Here is a 19,270-nt window from a genome sequence, read left to right on the forward strand (position 1 = left end):
ATAGAATTTTGAAAAAACATCGGTGCAAATTATAAGTCTGTATCATGATGTCTGGTGTTTTCGTGTTTGTTGTTTGTTTTTATTTTTGTTTTATTTTGAGAGTTGGTAATTTTTGCTGCTCCAGCCAATCCCCCGCCGCCCCGCCCTCTCCTCCCTGTGCCGCAAGCAGCAGGCGCACCTCGCAAACGGAGGGCGCCCTTACTCCCATGGGCTATAGAAAATCGATCGGTGCCTATGCCATTCCCAATATGGGCTCGCATGATGTCGGGGCAGCATGAGTACAAGCTATTTTTTTTTTTTTCACCGATGCCCGTGATGCCGCCCCCCAACACGATGCCGCCCTGGGCAACCGCCCGTGTCGCCCGTATCTAAAACCGCTACTGCTCGTTGTCTATGCTCACCGAATTGTTATGTGCTGCCTTCAAGAGCGTCCCGTCACTTCCTTCTTTCTTCCGGAAACGATGTTAAAATTATTGCTGGTGCAGGTTTCTCGCGTCCTGTGTTTCACAGAGAAACTGCATGTGTATAAAATTAGATCCTAATCACGCATTTGGCCATAAATGTGCCTCACAGCATCAAAATATTCATCAACTCTAATTTAAACATAGTTTGTCAAATGGAAATATCCAACAGACTCTTGTAGGATATTTGAAATGAATGTGTCTTGCAAGTCGTTTTTCTTAGTCATCTAAGAAACATCAACTACACGTATGTGGACATGTGTATCAATAATATGTACATCATAAAGTTATATCCAAATTTATTTCAAAACCATGTTCTTTTAAAAGAACTTACTGGTGTCTATCTTTCATCTAGACACTGAAACTATTTGCAGTGACTATTTAAGTCTCAGAAACATTAAACCATCTACATCAGGAATGCCAAACTCATTTTATATCCTGGGTGACTCAAACATAATAAATATAGTAGAGAGTAAAAAAGGGTAAAAACCCTTTCTGCCATTTTATCTATTATTTAACTACTATGGAAATGCATGGCGATGGGGGAGATCTGCATCAATAGGAAAAGCTGTTAAACTATAATACAGTTAAGTTCAATCTCTTTGACATTTTCCAAAAGCTTTCCAGTTACTTGGATTGGAGTCTTTCCCTGGCTGATTCTGGCCTGTGGGCCTTATGTTTGGCATCCCTAATTTTGATTACCCCCCCCCCCCCCCCCCAAAAAAAAAAAAACAACCCCAAAAAACAAAAAACAAATCTACACATGCTGTGGAATAACACTAATTTTGGGCTTCTGTTCTCAATGTTTATCAAACAAAATTTGGATGGTATTTTAAAAGTTATTATTATCATGATTATTATTATTATTACTTAGATACAGTAGTTCTTTATTGCTATTCAGTTATTTTCTGGAATGTAATAACCAAAAATCAGAAACATAAAATGTAAAGCAGAGGTGCCCACGTACTTTTTGACATACAGTCTTGCACGAGATTCTCTCGATAGCCCGCCTTTTCCCGACAGGCTTTGAAGGCAGCACTAGCTCCGCTTCAATGCGCAGGCTCTGAACACTTAACTGCGAGTGGTAACTTTACCACAGAGCCTTGCGTGCCCCTCCGCCTGTCGCCCACAACAGCCAGCATCATCGTCGTCATCATCATCATCATCACCATCATCATCAGCAGCAGCATCAGGAGCCGTATCAGTGTGATGAGGCAGCTGAGGACGGAGAGCCTCCTGCTCTGAGACACTGGATCAGCCTGCAGACAGGTACGGAGCTTTCATCCGCATTTTAGCCAACTTGGACGCGTTAAGCCCCATTTATTCTTTATTTCCTTACTAGAAGTAGCTTAATTCACTTTTCCTAAAAGTAACTAAATTACTGTTTATGTAACTAATCTAAAGTGCACCTCGGAGGTTTAGGAAAATCACAAAACCTGTTTTGCAGAGACTTTCTGAACTGGAGTTTGGGGTTGCGGGCAGAAAAGCGCAAATCAGCCCGTTTCCGTGTAGGACGAGCTGTTTTAATCGTGTAAATCTACTACCTACCTGTTGTATATTATGCAGATTAACCTCTGGTCCAATACAGCACAATGTGTATATTTTAAATACCAGTTTTATTTAAATAATAATAATAATAATAATAATAATAATAATATTAATAACAATAATTAAAACATCAGCTGAGTGCGCCTTAAAAACTAGAACAGGAAATGTGAATTAGGGCAGCAAATACTGGAGAAATTACATTGATTTATAACTGAAACTGAGCAGTGGAGTTTTTTTAGTAAGCTGTATGAGAGAGAGAGAGGGGGGGGGGGGGGGGGAGAGAGAGAGAGAAAGCGTCACTATTTTTGACCATGGGTTGGATTTTTCCTCTTTCCTTGGGTTGTGAAAACTTGCTGGATTTCTACAGCAAACCTGCATTTGAGGAGGTGCTGCTGCTTCTGGCTCTGATTTTATAGCAGAAATGGAAAAGGTGTTTGAAGTGAAGCTGGCGCTATGAGAGAGGAGAGCGCAGAGCAGCCATTCCACCTTAATACACCTTTATATCTGCAAAAATGAAATAGTGGAGTTCAAGTGACTGCTGCTGAACAGCCTCTGGGGAAAGACAGTTTGGACAGTCTTCACCACGATGAATCTACTGATGGACATGAGAGAGAGGAATTTTTATCTCTGACATCAGACGTATCCATTTCACCCAAAACGTAAATGGAAATGATAAAACAGGAGACAGCTTGTCTCTTGTCTTTCTTAAGATGTTGGGTCTAGTCCACATTGAAATCAGGCATTTAAAATATACTAGGAGGTGGGAACATCAGGCTCCAAACCTTATTCTGTTATTTTAACACTAATGAAGAGGATTTCTTTCTGGAGTAGAGGCTCACTGAGCCTTCCAAATGCAGCATCCTACCCAATGTGGTGACGATGAGGTAGAGCCAGACGGTAGGAGATTGAGCCATTATTAGCAGAGAATAGTAAAAAATCCTGAAACTGAGAACAAACGCGAGACTTGGGGAAAATTACATGAACCATGAATCCTTTTTTTAATGCAGTCTGTTGCTTTACATTTCTTTTACGGTTGTATTCACGTGCACTGGTAACAATTGTGGCAATAGTCATTATGTAACGGGGTTGTCATCCATCCATACCTGCATCCATCCATCTTTTCCCATTTTTTGTCTTGAAAGCCATAAAGGAATCTTTATTTGCGACCACCCCTATGTGCACTTACCTGATGAAAATTTGGTGGTCAGAGTTTTTTTTTTTAACCTTACAAAAGATATTTTTCATATAAGTAACAGCAACGAAATTTCACACTGACTGACTGAGAGTGTAAAACAAAGTGACATTTTACATCAAAAAGGTCAAAGGTCAATTCTGAACAGAGACAGATGAAAACTGCATCTTGACTTTTGGTGGAAGTACACAACCATCATGTAGTAATGATACTGTTGATGCCGCCTGCAGAATGGTGCCATTTTTACTTGACAGAACTGCAATAGCTGGTAGTGACTTTGCAAATCCAGATTTTTCTAAATCCATCCATCCATCTATTTTCTGCTGCTCATCTGAGTCTAAGGAGAGAAACCCTGACCTCCCTCTCACCAGTCACCTCCTCCAGCTCATGCAGAGGAAGTGGCTGAGATGCTCCCAAGCCAACCAAGAGGTGTAAAATCTTCAGTGTGTCCCTAGGTCTGCCCTGGAGTCTCTTCCTGGAGAGGTCATGCTGGAACACCTTGTGTAGAAGGCATCCAAAAGGCATCCTAGTCAGATGTGCTAACCCACCTCAACTGGCTCCCTTTGATGTGGAACAGTAGCATCTCTACTCTTGAGTCCCTTCAGAATGAACTCCTCACCCTATCGCTAAAGGATAGCCTAGCTTCGGAGGAAACTGTTCCACTTGTATCTACAGTTTCATTCTTTGAGTCACGACCCAGAGCTCTTGACCGTAGTTGAGAGTAGGAACATAGATCGACTGGTAAATCGAACTTTCTTTTCACACTAAGCTCTCACTTCACCACAATGAAGCGGTCCATCGCCTACATTAATTGAGACATGGCACAATGACACTCAAGAACAAGACCCACCTGGGGTAGCAACTTATTCTTGACCCAGAGTGGATGGTCCACCATTTTCCTACTAAAATTCATGGCTTCAGACTCTGAAGTGCTAATTCTTATTCCTGTTGCAGCAAACTACACCAGTGTGAGGTGGAAGTTGCCAGCTGATAAAGGCAACAGAGTCACATCATCTGCAAAAAATAGAAAGGAGATCCTGCAACCACCAAAGGGGAGACCCTCTCTTACATGGCCTAGAAACTTTGTCTATAAACATTATGAACAGAATCAGTGACAAAGGGCAGCTCTGGAGGAGTCCGACACAAACAAGAATGATCCCGAACTGTTGTTGCCAGTATGGACCAAACTCTCACTGTGGTTGTACAGCAACCTAATGGGTTGAAACAATGGGTCAGATACCCCATACTTCCAAAGTAACCCCGCAGGATCCCCAGGAGAATTCGCTCTCCGAGTCCACAATGTGCATGTAGACTGGTTGGGCAAATTCCCATCAACCTTTAATATCCTTCAGAAGATAAAGAGCTGGTAAAAGATTTTTCTACACCTAGGAAATTCTGGACTAATTCCTTTAAGTAAATGATCGGGATAAATCTTAGACCTTGAATTAAACTTGCACCCCACTCAAGACAATTATTATTTCCAGTAATGACGTAATAGTAAAAAATACCTTAATTCTTTCATTTAAACAGTCTAACCAGCTATCCAGAAATATTTAGGTTTACTGTCATCTATGATGAGGAAATGCACTAAATAACTGTATTTTTTGCTTGACTCGTGATAATAGTGACTTTTTTGCATCAAAAGGTTTTCTTATATTTCTGTTTATTAGTTTATAAGGCAACCTATCACTGCAGCTCTATCTCCAACAGAGGCAGTAAAATCAGAACATATTAATACTGCTTAATTTTATAGATTAAGATTTCTTGTATTTAAATAATGTAAATCACATCAAATATTTAGAAACAAACTTAAGTTTTAGCCCTAATTGTTTCTTAATACTTGTTTTTTTTCCTCTTTTGTTGCATGAATTGAAAAGCATCTTAACATTTCATGTCTCTGCTGAGGCAGAAGGGAGGTAGCTTCCTGTGAACAAAGACATTAACACATGGATAATCCTGTTCAGACCTAATGACTCAAATAAGAAATAATTATTCCGCTACCAAAAGAAAGGCATGACTGAAGCGTCACGCCTGGCAGCAACATTTAAATTCTTGTGTCTGTTACGCTTCACATCCCTGCAGAGTGAGTGCACTTCTCAGAAACAAGATCAGACTGAAATCATGCGCAGAGCTCCACAGGCCTCTCCAGTTGATACCTAGAGAGCAACACAGCTTTTTTTTTGTTTTTTAACATAAGACTGACTGGAGTGACCGCACAGATTCCCTCCAGAGGAACAATAGGAGCCTCAGAGGAGGAATAAAGGCTGCATTGTCTCTTCACGGAAATGATGATGAAGGGCAGCAGCAATTCCAGGTTTAACAGAGAAGTCTCACAAACTGCACAACCCCGTCCTGATGGTGGTAATTGCTGCGTAACGGCACACATGAATACCCCCAAATCAGCCCTCAGCCTTGTGTGCAAAGTGCACTACTCAGACAATCAGAGGAATAAAATCTCAATCGCTCGTCCCCATGGCAACAGGAACTGCAAGTATGATTGTATGGAAAGTGGTGTTTCTGATAACTTATCACACGTAAAGTCTGCCTTTCACCACCAACCAGAACGCTGTACTTGGATGTTATTAAATGGATAAGGAGTGATGTCTTAATATCTCCATAAAAATAGAATCAGGCTTGCATTATAGTCTGCAATCAGGTGTTTCAACTTAACAAAATCATAGATGCGGCAGAGGTGAAGGGTGGTATAATTTTGCATTGTGGTCTGCTGCTCATAACAGCGGTTAAACCAGATATAACATATGTATAAGTATCAAATTCCAGCTTTCGGAGCTTGATTGTAAGTTTTAGCTCATTGCTCGTCTGGCTACAGCTTTTCTGGTTTGGTTCATGCTCACTGCACTCAAAGCACCAATTTTGCTGTGGCCTTTGCCATTCTGGTGTTTTGAAACCAGAAGTACTGAGCGAGGGGTGGATCTGACTCAGTAACCAGGTGACACTGCGCACTCTTATGTTATTGACTTTTCAAGGTAGCCTAACCTGCTTTGCCATCTGTTCTGTTCTAAATGGGGCCATTAAAACAAAGAGAGCATCATATGGTAAGAAAGAAAGGAACACATGAAAACATGTTGGTAGCTGGTTGATGCAGTTATAAGCGTAAGTGTTGAAGCGGTGTGTGGTGAATACTAAACATCAGTCTTCATTTCTCCTGTTTTTGGACCATACCTCCAAAAAGTTCTGCCGAAGCCCTCGTTAACCTCCTAACATCCTAACGTTTTATTGAGAAGACGACGAGATGGGAAGTCATTTTTTGTTGAACCCTTGCAGGGGAAGAAAATACTTCTCTTACACCCCTCTTACAAAATAAGGAACTAACTGTGCTAGCTTGAAATAGTTTACACCACTGACTCATAAGGCTTACATTCAAATATGCCACTGTGGCAGAACTTTCACTCGTAGTGTTTTTGGGCCAACAGTTGTGAAGTATTGGTAGGCCAAAATATTTATAATGGAATATATTGGGTAGTTTCTTGCAGTACAGTTACTAATACTTGCAATATTGCAAGTATAAAAAACAGGTATACTCTAAACAAACCTGGCTTATCAGAGTTATTACTCCTTGACTCCATGACAGTGAAGAAAAAGAAACTCACCTCAGGGTTAGGGGAGAGAGCTAGTATAAGGAACTGGTAAAGTACACTAGATAAATATTAAACACCTGCTTTTTAGAGCTACCTTTTCCTTCACTTAAACACATTATTTATTGTTTTTAAGTAACAGATGTTTATCTTGTGTTCTGTTAATTGAAGCAGAATAGCTGCACCATGCATTACAATTTTATCATCATACTTATATCACAAGTTACTCCTACTCCTAGTGTGTCTAATTAGACACACTATATAGATAAAAGTACTTGGCCACCTACACATTAAACTTACAAGAGCTGCACAGTGATGGAAACCCATGTCATGAAGCTCCCAGCACAGTTTTTGTGCTGATGTTAATGTCAGAGGAGGTTTGGAATACTCTGAAGTGCTGTCAGCCTTCGAGTGTTGAGATGACAGAGTGTTGGCAACTGATACGTATTAAGCACCTCTGGTCTAACATGAGTTGCTGAGGTTCCTAAACACCTGCACTTTGCAATAAGAGCTGATTGTAGAATATCTGGGAGGGGAAACAATTATTAACTGACCAAGAAATTGTTCATCTAGACGAGAAACATTTCCTCACTCATCCAAGTGACTTCTTCAGACTTAGCTGACTGCACCTTTACCCACCTTATCAGCAGTAAATTTGCATAATGACCAAAACTAGCATGATGGGCTGTGACGTCAGTGTCTTGATCAGTTGTATAAAAATTGTCATGACTATAGATTAATGGCCATTAGTGCCATTCAAAGAGAGTCAGTGAATGGCTGCAGTCACAGCACTGTAAGACGGTAAAAGATGTATCCTTAGGTTCCTGGCTCTGTTCGGAGATGATCTTTCCCTTTTCACATGAATGGATCCCTTGACCTCCTGCTCAAACTGGGAACTGGTCTTTAGGTATAAATAGATTCTGGAGTTGTTGCCTGACAAGGTAGCTCTTCTGTGTTGTGCCATCTGCTTAGCCAGAGTTTGTTTAATCCTCCAATCCCCCTAGCACTTGACAGCAAACATTATATTACTGTTTGTACCCCGGGAACCCAATCCTTGGGGTGCACATATTTTTGGTGTTTCTATTTTAGGGTTAGAAAGCCACAGAGATGCGTTGTATTGAAAAAAAGTGCATCTCAGCTTTTCTAATATGCCTGACTCATAAGGGGTCACTAAAGGCTTTTGTTTAGGTGGCAACAGTTGTCCTTGTTCTCTTCTGGCTTGCCTGGAACATTGTTTAGGTGCCTTGCCAGCTTTGACGACTACCCAGCTGGGATACCCACATTTACAAAGGGCCTTTTTGATATGATGCTCTTTCGCTTCCTTGGCTTCCGTTTGTGTGGCGATGGTGTTTGCTCTGTTTTGTAGTGTCCTGATAAAACCCAGTTTGCTCTTCAGTGGATTACGAGAGTCAAACCCTAACTCCTAATACATTTACATTCGTTCACGGCACACATCAACTTTCAAATATCCTGCAATAGTCATGGGAACTTCACAGTCTAAGAAAGCTAACCTTTTCTTTTCTTATCCTCCTTCATATATACTAAGTCAAGTTCCCGGTGAACTTGAAGTGTTAATCAGTGAATTGTGGTTAGGGAATGGTGCTAGTTTTGGTCATTATTCAAATGTACTGTTTATAAAGCTGGAGAAAGCTGCAGTCAGTTGAAACTGAGGAAGTCATTTGCATGCGTGACGAAATGCCACTGAAAACGCTACATGAAACCTCTATAGCCGTTGTTTTAGAAATAAAACATGTTGGTACTAGTTTACCAGAAGTACGGAAAGTACATCAGACTGTATTGGATAGTGTTATACATGTTACACATCGAGTTGCTAGTCAGCTGTTGCTGTCAGCTTCATTGTTGAGCATTTGTTAATCACCACTGCCTGACTTTTTTTTTAGTGTTTGTGATTATTAACACTAATTGCCCATTACTGTTAGCCAGTTAGTGCCAGCAAAATAGGCGAATCAACCTAGAACAAACTTCTGTATTACCAGAAACACTGTTAGTCCTATTAGTCCTATAAATAATCTCCTAAGCTAAAATTCGACATAAGTAACTATTGTGAAAAATGCCCTGTTTTAATGCAGAGGGTGCAAGTAAAATCAGAGAACCTTGAACAGACAGTGTGTCACATAACCCAGCTTAAGACAAAATAATGAAGGAAAGAGCAGAGAAACAAAGTGAAGACAGTTTATTGACTTGTGATTTTCTCCAGGATGACTGAGGTGATGAACTCTCTGGAGCCGGGGACAGAGGACTTCAGCGGGGGAGGAGCAGGAGGAGATCAGGCCACAGTATCCTTTGCATTGTGTGTGCGAATGTGTGCAATTAGACCATTTCAAACCAGTCTCGTTTCATTTGAGCAGAAAGCAGAAAGCAGAAAGCAGAAAGCAGAAAGCATACAGCGGTGAGTCACAGAAGTGATGAGCAACCATAAAATGCTGGTTGATATGACAAAGGTCATTAGCTGGACTCAGTGCTGCTTTGAACAAATGGTAAATGGCTTATCCAACAAATGGGCAGCTAAATTATTTACTATATAATATTAACAGTTTAAGTAACACATTTTGCCATAATGTGTTTCATTAACTATTACTTGTGGTTAGATTTATGGTTGAGTCAGTTAATACATGTTATTAGGTCCTCCCTGTGTTATTTAAATTACTAGCCATATTAGCAGCATAGCTAATAACAATGTTTGTTTGATCCACATTGAAATATCTGAAAAGTAATACATGAAATCCCACGAAGAAGTTACACACTAAATATGAATTTGACCTCTGGTGCCACCAAAAAGTTGAAACATAATAATAAAAATGTTCCCAGTTTGCATTATGACAAAATATAGTAAATGCCAATAACTAATTGAAATTACCAGATGTTAACATGTTATTATTCTATGTGCTAGCCCAGTGCAGCCAGTGCTTTAAGCTTTTCATAACTAAAAAGCTTAAAGCACATATATTTGTTGTTTTTGTGTTTTCCCCTGTCCTTTTTTTGCCAACGGAAAACAATGTAGACTCATTCATCTTCTAGGTTTTTTCCCCCAGTAACTTGTAGTGTCATTACACCCTTTCTAATACCTAGAGAATGGCTAATTTGTTCCACTGGAACTAATTTTTTTTTATTTCCACTGGAAATAAAAAAAGAAAGAGGAGCCACCTCTTTTGTTTCAAGTTCAGACGCTGTCATCAAGACGTCACCTTTTGGTTTGTTGACCATTTTGGAACCACGTTGTTTTTGTATGTAGTTGTTTTTCTTTTTGATCTTTTTATTTTTAAGTTAAGTCATAGGAGAGGTTAGACCTGAGAAGTTGTCATTTAAGGCCAGCACTAGCTAACTAGCTGTGCTAGCTAGCTAGAGCAATATTAAACTTCATGCTGAAATAATCAACTCTTTAGACTGTCTTTTAGCAAAACTCAACTGAACAAGAAAAAACAACATCCATACCCCTAATTATTCATCACTTTAGGCCTTAATATCATTTAAATGCATTTAGTTGTCAGAAAGGGGGGAGATTAGCTGTAAACCCGTTTCAGACACTCACTCATCTCCGTTAATCTGATGATGAATGTGTCGAGTTCACGTGTGGATGAGCACCCTGGTCAGCTTTCCATTCTGGACCTGCAAACATTAATCCTTCACTTTCTGCACAACACAAGCCTGAATGAATGCTGTTAAGTTTGAGGTTAGGTGGTTAGGTGCACACAGGATTGCAACTGCACATGTTGCATTCCTTCTGAATTTCTATAAATTGCCCAGATCGCTAGAAGACTGACTGTCTTTGAAGCCTTTTGAAATAAAAAAAGAAACAACAATTTTTTTGGCAGAAGATATCTGCTGTGCTAGTTGTGGTTAAAAATAAACTAAACAGTTTATAAGCTATAGCTTAATAATTTTGTCTGATGCATTTCCTAAGAACTCTCTAAGTATAGGATTAAAGTATCAAGAGTAGATCAAGTAAAATATAGCCATGACACATTTATGTAAAAAATAGCCTGTATCTGAAATACTGAAGGCCAACACTTGAATAGACTAACAGCTGTTCAGTGGCGTTTGAGAAACTGCAGTTTTGGCAGTTTTGCATTGCAAGTGGAAGAAAACCTCAAAGACCTGCTGGCTCTTTAGAAGAACCAGTGTTACAATGTTACAGGGTTGCTTTTCTATTCGTGCATTGGCGTTACCAGGTAACCAATTCCTTGTTTTCTCTAAGCCAGACGACCAGTCAGAACAGACTGACCTTCATCATGTTTTTTATGTTGAATCCAAGCATGTACCTTTGAAACTTCAACTGAGTGTCATACAAAGACAAATCTTCCATCTGATGCACACAGTTTGTTTTTTTAATCCAATTTTTACCGCATCATTGTTCTTTCACATGTGGTACCCACAGTGACCTTTTCATCCCCACAAATATGAAGCCCTCGTTTTAACCTTACATAAAATTTAAACAGATCTTCCCAGATACCCATGAAAGGTATCCAAAGTTGTCCAAGAGGCTTCCGTCTATAGTCGTGGAGCCAACAGACGCAAGTGAGGTGGAGAGTGGAGAACTCCGCTGGCCCCCGGATGACCCGAGCTCTGCAGACGCCCAGACTGAGAGAAAGCGTACGGATGAGCAAACTGAAGGTGAAAAGGAAAGAGAAACTAAAATTGCCTTGGCTTTTTGGCACAGTTAAATTTGAAGTGGTCTGATAAGAAGTTGTGTAAATAAAAGTCACATGCACGTAATTAGAAGACCAGAAGGTATTTGGCTGTTGGCAAAAGTGTACATATACTGAAACTTCACTTAAAGAAAAGTACCACTACAACAAATTGAAATGACTCCAAGTCAAAATGAAAGTTGTCATTTAATATCCTACTCAGGTCAATCATAGTGTGACAGCAGTATTTTTACACCTTTACTCTACTGAGGTGCCAAAAGTACAAATACACCAAATATATACAAGTTAAAGATTCTTCAACTTATATATAGCACTGAAGGGCATATAGCCCTACAAGCAGCTGAGACATGTGAGTTATTTGCATAGTTTCCCCTGACTTGCCTTAAGAAATGAACATCAGTTGCTTATAGCATCACTATAAAAGGTTACTTCCTGTAATGGCTTCCTGTCATTGGTTCTTTATGCTAAGTGTACACTTTGCAGTCATTCCTACTTCATGAACTGAACAAAAATGAGGAAACACTCAAGAGCAGACATGCAGTGATATGCGCCACCATAATATCGTGATTATATGCATGAGTGAGGTGAAAAACGAATGCCGTTATCGACTCTGTCTTATCAGCTGGCTCCTGGACAAAGCACGAAGTCATACAATTCAGGATAACAGCACATTTTTTCCACTTACAGCGCGTCATTTGAAGGGATAGTTTTTACCTCAGTTTATGCCACTGAGTATGGACCTACCTCTGGTTGGTTACCTCTTGTCAGTAGCACTTAAAATGAAAGCAGAAGAGCAGCATTAAACCTCATGGCGATGACAAGACTAATCTCTTGTCATCTTGACTAAGCTCATTACAAAACAAAGACAGCTTCTTCGTTAGCACTCATGCCATCTCTTTTCAACACCAAAAATATTACTCAAGAGGACAGCAGCTGAAATATGAAATCCAAAGATGATGCAATAGTAATCTTCTCATCTAATTCTTTCTTAAACCTTTAGATTCAAATGCACAGAAACACAGAAATGAAAGTAGCCTGTTAGAAAAACTGATGAAAAACCCTCTATCTGTGTTTTTTTTCCTCAGATGAGGAGCAGTCCAGTGAAGGTGGAGCTGAAGAAGCTTCAGGAGTGGAAATGCAGGACTCCAACTGAACAAACTCGCTTCCTGTGATATAAACTGTTACTATGAGTGTATCCAGACTTGGAATGAATGAAAACGAGTCAGATAGAGGAGTGCAATGTGCAGATAGAAAGATCAGAGAGACAGAGTAGGAAGGGTAGAAAACAGATTCCCAAACCCCAGCTCACGGGCTTGGAGCCAGTTGCTTCAGCACCTTAAGAATAAAGACACCGAAGGCGCTTTTTGGGTTTTTTGTTTTTCCCCAAATGCACATCTGTAATGATGGAGCTTGTTTTGACATGTGTAAACTAAGATTTATGGGGACAAAGATGGCATGTTGACGCATTTTTCAAGAAAAAAGTTTTGGCAATAGACAGGTTTTAATTTGAGAATTCCCAGGTCTAAAATGACGGTTTTGACATTTCCAGCTTTGTAAATATAGATTTTGAATTAAGTTAACAAATTTCCTCTCTGGCTCCAAGCCCTCACCATCCAGATGCCCACGGAATCATCTGCACATGTGATCTGGACAGATGTTTCTAAATGCTGTATTAAGTATTTAGCTCATGTGTGCCATACTACTACTAATAAAGGTAGCTACTATATTTACATTTAGGTGCAGATTACATCACTGTTTGTTCGGTGCCGACTGCTGTAGTTTGGGTGATCTTGGTCTCACTATTAACTTTGTAATATTAGCTTTGAGTATTTGAGAATTTCACAACAGATCCATTGCTTTATTGGATGTTACAATATTCATTAAAATATTAAAGTATGTAATCACTGTCTTCATAGTTTTAAAGGGAATGTAACTGTTATTTAAGATATTGGAGCAATATGGTCCCAAGAAATCAAAGGCAGTCCATTTTGTTACAGACTACAGAAGTAAAAAGAACCAGTGTATTTTAGATGTGTGTTGCTTGTCACAGGCATATTTTTTAAAAATACTGGAAGCCTAAATTATCGCACAAGTAATAAACCTTTTGAAATGTTCTTTAATTTGTGGTCCCAGTGGTTTTACTGCTTATGGGGAAAGTGAAGTTTACGTTACTTTCTCAAAAATATTTATGTGTTTTTGAAATGTAAGATGTTTTTGATAGATCTAGATGACCTTTTGCATCTCTGCACAAAGTCTCTCAGCTCAAAGTTAAATTGATGGAAAGAGGAAAGTAGAAGGAGGAAAAAGCACAAAAGGTTTCAACAGATATAATTGGTTGTCAGATTCAACTCTCCATCTCTCTGTGTGGATATGATGCAGGTCTCCCAAAACGAGCGAAGTGCTGCTCCTTGGACTCTTGCTGTCTGGATTTTCCCCACTACATTAGCGGAGACTGCAAGCTGGCAGATGCTCTTGTAACATGGTTTACAGTCAAAAACACCTGTGAGTTTGGGCCTAACTCCCTATCAGATGACTGTATACCCATTACCTCTTCCTATTTCCACTTTATGCTAGCTGTTTTTATTTAGAACTGGCAATACTTAAAGTTCAACTAAATCCCACTTAAGGGGATGCAGTTGTTTTATAGAATTGAAGTTTTTTTTTGGTTGAGCATCCCTAGGAAGTACACCATTAATAGTGCAGACTTACATTGGATACATTGTTACAAGAATACATTTTTGGTCATACTCATAAAAACCGCAACAACCAGCAAATAAGAGCAGTCCCACGACTGTGTGTCTTGAGCAAGGCTAACAAATTCTAATTAAATTCAAATTCTCTCTGGATCATGCAGGAACTGACACACTGGATCAAGAAGGATAACCGGATTCTGCATAGTTTGTCATACTTTTGTGGGATACAGTGTCTCTCTTTTTTATTGTCAGTTTGATATGTATTTCTGAAAGAAATGACCATGACCATAAATCAAAGTAAAATATGAGCATACTAGCTAGTCTTTCTATCCAAAACGGTACTAGGCATGCAACAAGATCAAAGCAACAAGGTGTGCAGTTCCCCGGGGACTTCCTCAGTCAATACTTACCCGGAGGTAGTCTCCAGAAATGTTCTTTTGTGTTCTACATTACTGCTAAAAAAGTCAATTTAGGATCGAACAGTGCTACCTGCAGAACAACAAAAAACATTTAAATGGTAGGTAGAAGACAAAAACCCCCTCTAAAGCTAGGTTTAAGTTTAAGTAAACCCTGATTTAATGCCTTAGTCATGACACATACCGTGGAGAGGGAAAACTGTGGTAAATCCAGTTGCCCTCTTGCTTGATGTTGCACACATTTCTCTCTTGTGTATTCCTTTGTGGATCTCTGCTTCCCTTTTGCAAGACGTGGCAAAACCCAAACAAGATCAAAAAGACCTTTGCAGTGTTGGATTTACAAAGGCTTCCTTTCACTGTGCTTTTTTGACACAGACCGTTCGATGCCTGTCAGCAATTTCAGTGTTTTTCAAAACGGTGAAGCAATAAACTGGTAGGTGAAAGCCTCACATTTCTGTTTCTCAAGAAACCAGAGTGTCAAACTCTGCGAAGAACAACACCATCAAGGGTTTGCAGGTACATTGTACTTGTCAACGCCTCAGTTCATCTGAACACAATAATAAAGGAGGCAAAACTAAGATAAACAAGAAGGAGAGGTGCCAAACCACAATGTGACGAAAAATTATTAAATTAAAACAGGAAATCAACAGAAACCCAACATCTCAACGATATTTCACTAAGGTGCAAAAGTACGTGAATGTCAAGGATTAGCAGTAAATATGAACGTGTTAAATTCAGATGAAGGTTTAGGTCGTATATAAAACATTCACAGGAAGGAAGAATATTTTTTGGCACCTGTATGTGCAGATGGGTATGGTGATTCGGTCAGTCAGAATTTATCCAGCTCCTTATTTTCCCAAAAACTGACAGCAGAGGTGAATAGTGCAAATTTAGTAAGAACAGCTGCATTAGTAGCCAGAATGCCACTTTGAGACACCACTGTGGGCTCTGCTGTGGACATTTTGTTGCTTTTTGCTGATTAAGAAAACACATTATTCCAAATATTAAATGAATTTTATTGCAGCCCTAAAAATCTCAATCTTGAGAGTGACTTGGGAAAAACAGTAGCTATAAAACTGCATATTGACTTTATTAAGTCATAGAAAGTTTTTGTGTAGCTCTGCAGTGTTTATACTCTTTTTTCAGTGAAAGAAGCTCAGGTGTGTTTATTCTTCCTCGGAGCTGGAGGCTGTTCCATGAATACCCCGTTCTCATTTTAGGATCTGATTTATGTTTCTTGCCTCATAGTTATTCAAAGAATGTAGACTCAACAACTACCTTACCCGCTGCTGCATTTCACATCCAGAGCACGATGCTGTTTTCATGCATTACTTATGGGACTACATCCAGTTAAAAAAATTCTGATAAAAGTCAACAGCTGACAAATAGCACGGCTCACCTTTAGACATTAAACCTTTTCAGTGCATCTCGCAGGATTGTAAAGAAAGGTTGTTTATACATTTTAATAATAGGGAAATTTGTTTTACTGCTTACACCTTTACAGCAATGTGACCCAACAGCAGTCAGCACCTTGCTCTGACTGTGTGACAGAACACAAAAACTATTATCTTATGCCATCATAAAGGGCATAAAATATGTAATTAGAAATGTGTTAGATATATGTGTGGTTTTTTGCGAGTGAGCCAGTGAGGATTAGACAAGGACATAAATGATAGCTCCTTTCTTTTTGAATTTTTTTGAAACAAATTCCCACAGTGAAACCTTTTCGCTGTCAGTTTCACAGAGTAAACAGATGAGACGTGTTAAATGAACCCCTGTGTGCTGTTTCTCATGTTTATCAAAAGTAAAACGATGCGATTTATCATGATTTTAACCACAGACTCCTCAGCTTTCACCTATTTGTGTGAAGGACATATAAAATAACACATTTTCAGTGGCTTCACACTATAACCCACTCCCACACTTTCATTTCACAGATGTGGTGTTCGTGTCCCCTGGACCCACAGGTCATAAAAGTGTGGAGGTGCCGTGTCCCCACTCTGTCCTCCTCTTACATGGCCTGCTGTTAGTGTGTGTGTATGTATTGTCTTTCCGCCCCTTGTTTTCATGCAGAAGGTTCCAGCACTGTTACATTTAAAGCACCTACGCCTGCCTGCTTCCACATTACTGCACATTTGACCCACATTTGTCTTTTAGTAACTGTTCTATATTATCTGCAAACCAGCGATAGAACAAACATCAATAGCCTATCCAGTGCGGCTGCTTATACAATACAATACAATACAACTTTATTTATATAGCACATTTACAACCAAAGTGCCGACATAAGATATAAGATAAAAGGCTATAACAGATTATAGATCTAGATGGCGAAAAGATTCTCTGCTCAGTGATTTTAAAAGGGGTAGATGACAAGATCTCAGAACATGAGTCCTTATTGGATGGAGGAGGGTGGAGGGATAGTTAGGGAGAAGGCCACACAGGAAATGGTCCGGTTCAAGCTATTGTCATCTATGCATCTGATGTGAATTCTGTTCTTTAGGACCTGTACCAATAAAAAGAAGAGCTGCAGTTTGTGTGGAGGCTAGAAAGATGTGATAGATGATAGATATGTTTCAAGTGCAAGTAATACATATGCAACACACACAGGAAAACACATTGTATATGCTGACAACAGCCTCAACAGGGCTCTTTTTCACATTTGCAATAGCACTGTTATTTCTGTGTGTGATGGAGACATTATCAACACTTTTTGTTTAATTTAAGAATCAAAGAAAATAATCAAAGGAAAAGTTAATAACCCGATAATTTATTTAAATATAGTAAACGCACTGGTTCTTATATAGTGCTTTTCTACTCAAGCACTCAAAGCACTTTATACAACATGCTCATTCACCCATTCACACAAGCACTATTTCCACGCTGAAATGCTTTCTGCCTGCTCAGCATCCTGAGTTACGGCCATCACAATTTTAGTCTGTCCAGATTCTCAGTTTTACTGGTTTTATATTAGTGCTGACTGGAGATTTTGGGCTCGTGATCAGACTCATAAAGCAATTTGAAGATGTCACCTGTGGCTCCTAAAAGCTGTGATTGCCATTTATTGTACAGTAACTTAAAGGTGTTTTCAGCCGCTCCCTTTTTTCTCAAGGGGTTGCCATAGTAGATGGATCCACACATTTCACAGATGCCCTTCCTGAAACAACCCTCATGTTTATCCATTTATTAGCTTTGTTGTGAACTCTAATAATTTCATGCTGTTGTCCAACAACTCGATTCAGCCGGAGGATAAGATTTGCATATATTTTCCTTTATGAAAATTCACATGACAGCCAAGTTCTAATCACGCAGTGTTGAACATCAGAAGCGCTGTCATTAAAAAGCTTTCTGAGTATCTGTTTCTCTTTCTTTTTGTCTTGTATACACACTCAGGCGAACAGGCAACACGAGCAGCACTCCCACATGCACTTTGACAGCTTGTTGAAGCTGATATAATGTTAAAGGTCAGGCTGGTGTCTTGATCCAGACAGCGAGATGGATGACGGGATCTCCATCTTATTTCTTCTACGGCCCCTTCTCTCTCCAGACCTGACCTTTTGGATGACAACCTCGTGAAGAGCACTTCACGGGAGCGCGCCAGGTCACTCCTGGGAAAATGAAGGGCTACAGGGAAAGAGGCTGTGAGGGCTGGAAAAAAAATGCAGCGTCAATTATCTCTCAAATGTCACAAGCTGCTTTTCAGAGGAGGGAAAACTTGCACTTTCGTCTGCTCTTAAGGATGACTTGCACTCACAGATTGTGCCATATTTTACATATAATTCACACAAAGGTGGAAGCTTTTAACACTCGCTGTCTTTTTTTTTTTTACAAATCGGCACAAACAAGATTTGCTGATGCAACATTTACATGCCGCTTGATACAAATGTGTCTGCCTTTGTGATGAATTTCAAATACACTGTGCTACAGTTTGGGACATTTTAAAACAGACTCATGGTCCTTTTAGCCCTCTAATCCCAAGTGTATCACATCTGACTTTTTGAGACGTCTAAACCTTCAGTGTGATAAACAGCACAGTAATGTTTTATGAACAAATTAAAACTCATATATGCAAAAATTTGTTAGAACAATGAATAAAAAAAGTGGATTTTCTGGCATTTGTTTCATGGTTGAGACTTTACAGGGTTAAAACAGCACATGTACTCAGTACACAGTGTTGGGGAGTAACGGAATACATGTACCGCCGTTACGTATTTAAAATACAAAATATGAGTAACTGTATTCCGTTACAGTTACCGTTTAAAAAGGTGGTATTTAGAATACAGTTACTTTGTTGAAATAAATGGATTACACGGTGGTACTTCCCTGTTTCATATTGTGGCGGGTCAGGACTGTTTGGGTTTTGTTTGACAGCTACGTTCTCTTGTTCCAGGCGGCAGCGTTACGGTTGCCATGGTTACAGGGTGACGCTCTCTCTCTGCGTGTTTCCTGGGTGAGAGAGGCCTTTTTGTTGTTGTTGTGCTAAGCTAATAGGCAGAATGCTACAGGTATAGCTCTAAAGAATGTAGCATCATAGGCAGTGTAGTCCGTGCTGCAGGGAGAATGGACTGCCATACCCGTTATGTGTCTGTGAGCGAGGGAGGGAGAAAAAGGAAAAGTACGAGCTGTCATCGAGCAGAAACGGGAGCTGGAAGCATGTAAATATAATAATAACCACTGCAGCCAAGAAGAGAGCCTGA

The 19,270-nt window shown here is 39.6% G+C and overlaps 1 protein-coding gene across 1 annotated transcript; it reads left to right on the forward strand.

The window, feature by feature from the left end:
- Window positions 1-1,508: 1,508 nt before the first annotated feature.
- Window positions 1,509-13,584, forward strand: LOC146496666 (protein LBH-like). Its single transcript, XM_085143943.1, has 4 exons — window positions 1,509-1,730; window positions 9,016-9,094; window positions 11,255-11,429; window positions 12,550-13,584. Exons 2-4 carry the CDS (start codon window positions 9,017-9,019, stop codon window positions 12,615-12,617), a joined length of 321 nt encoding a protein of 106 aa, XP_085000069.1. The 5' UTR covers window positions 1,509-1,730; window position 9,016; the 3' UTR covers window positions 12,618-13,584.
- The last annotated feature ends 5,686 nt before the right edge of the window (window positions 13,585-19,270 follow it).

This window comes from Neolamprologus multifasciatus, chromosome 19, assembly GCF_963576455.1.
Source record: "Neolamprologus multifasciatus chromosome 19, fNeoMul1.2, whole genome shotgun sequence".
NCBI classification, from domain to species: domain Eukaryota; kingdom Metazoa; phylum Chordata; class Actinopteri; order Cichliformes; family Cichlidae; genus Neolamprologus; species Neolamprologus multifasciatus.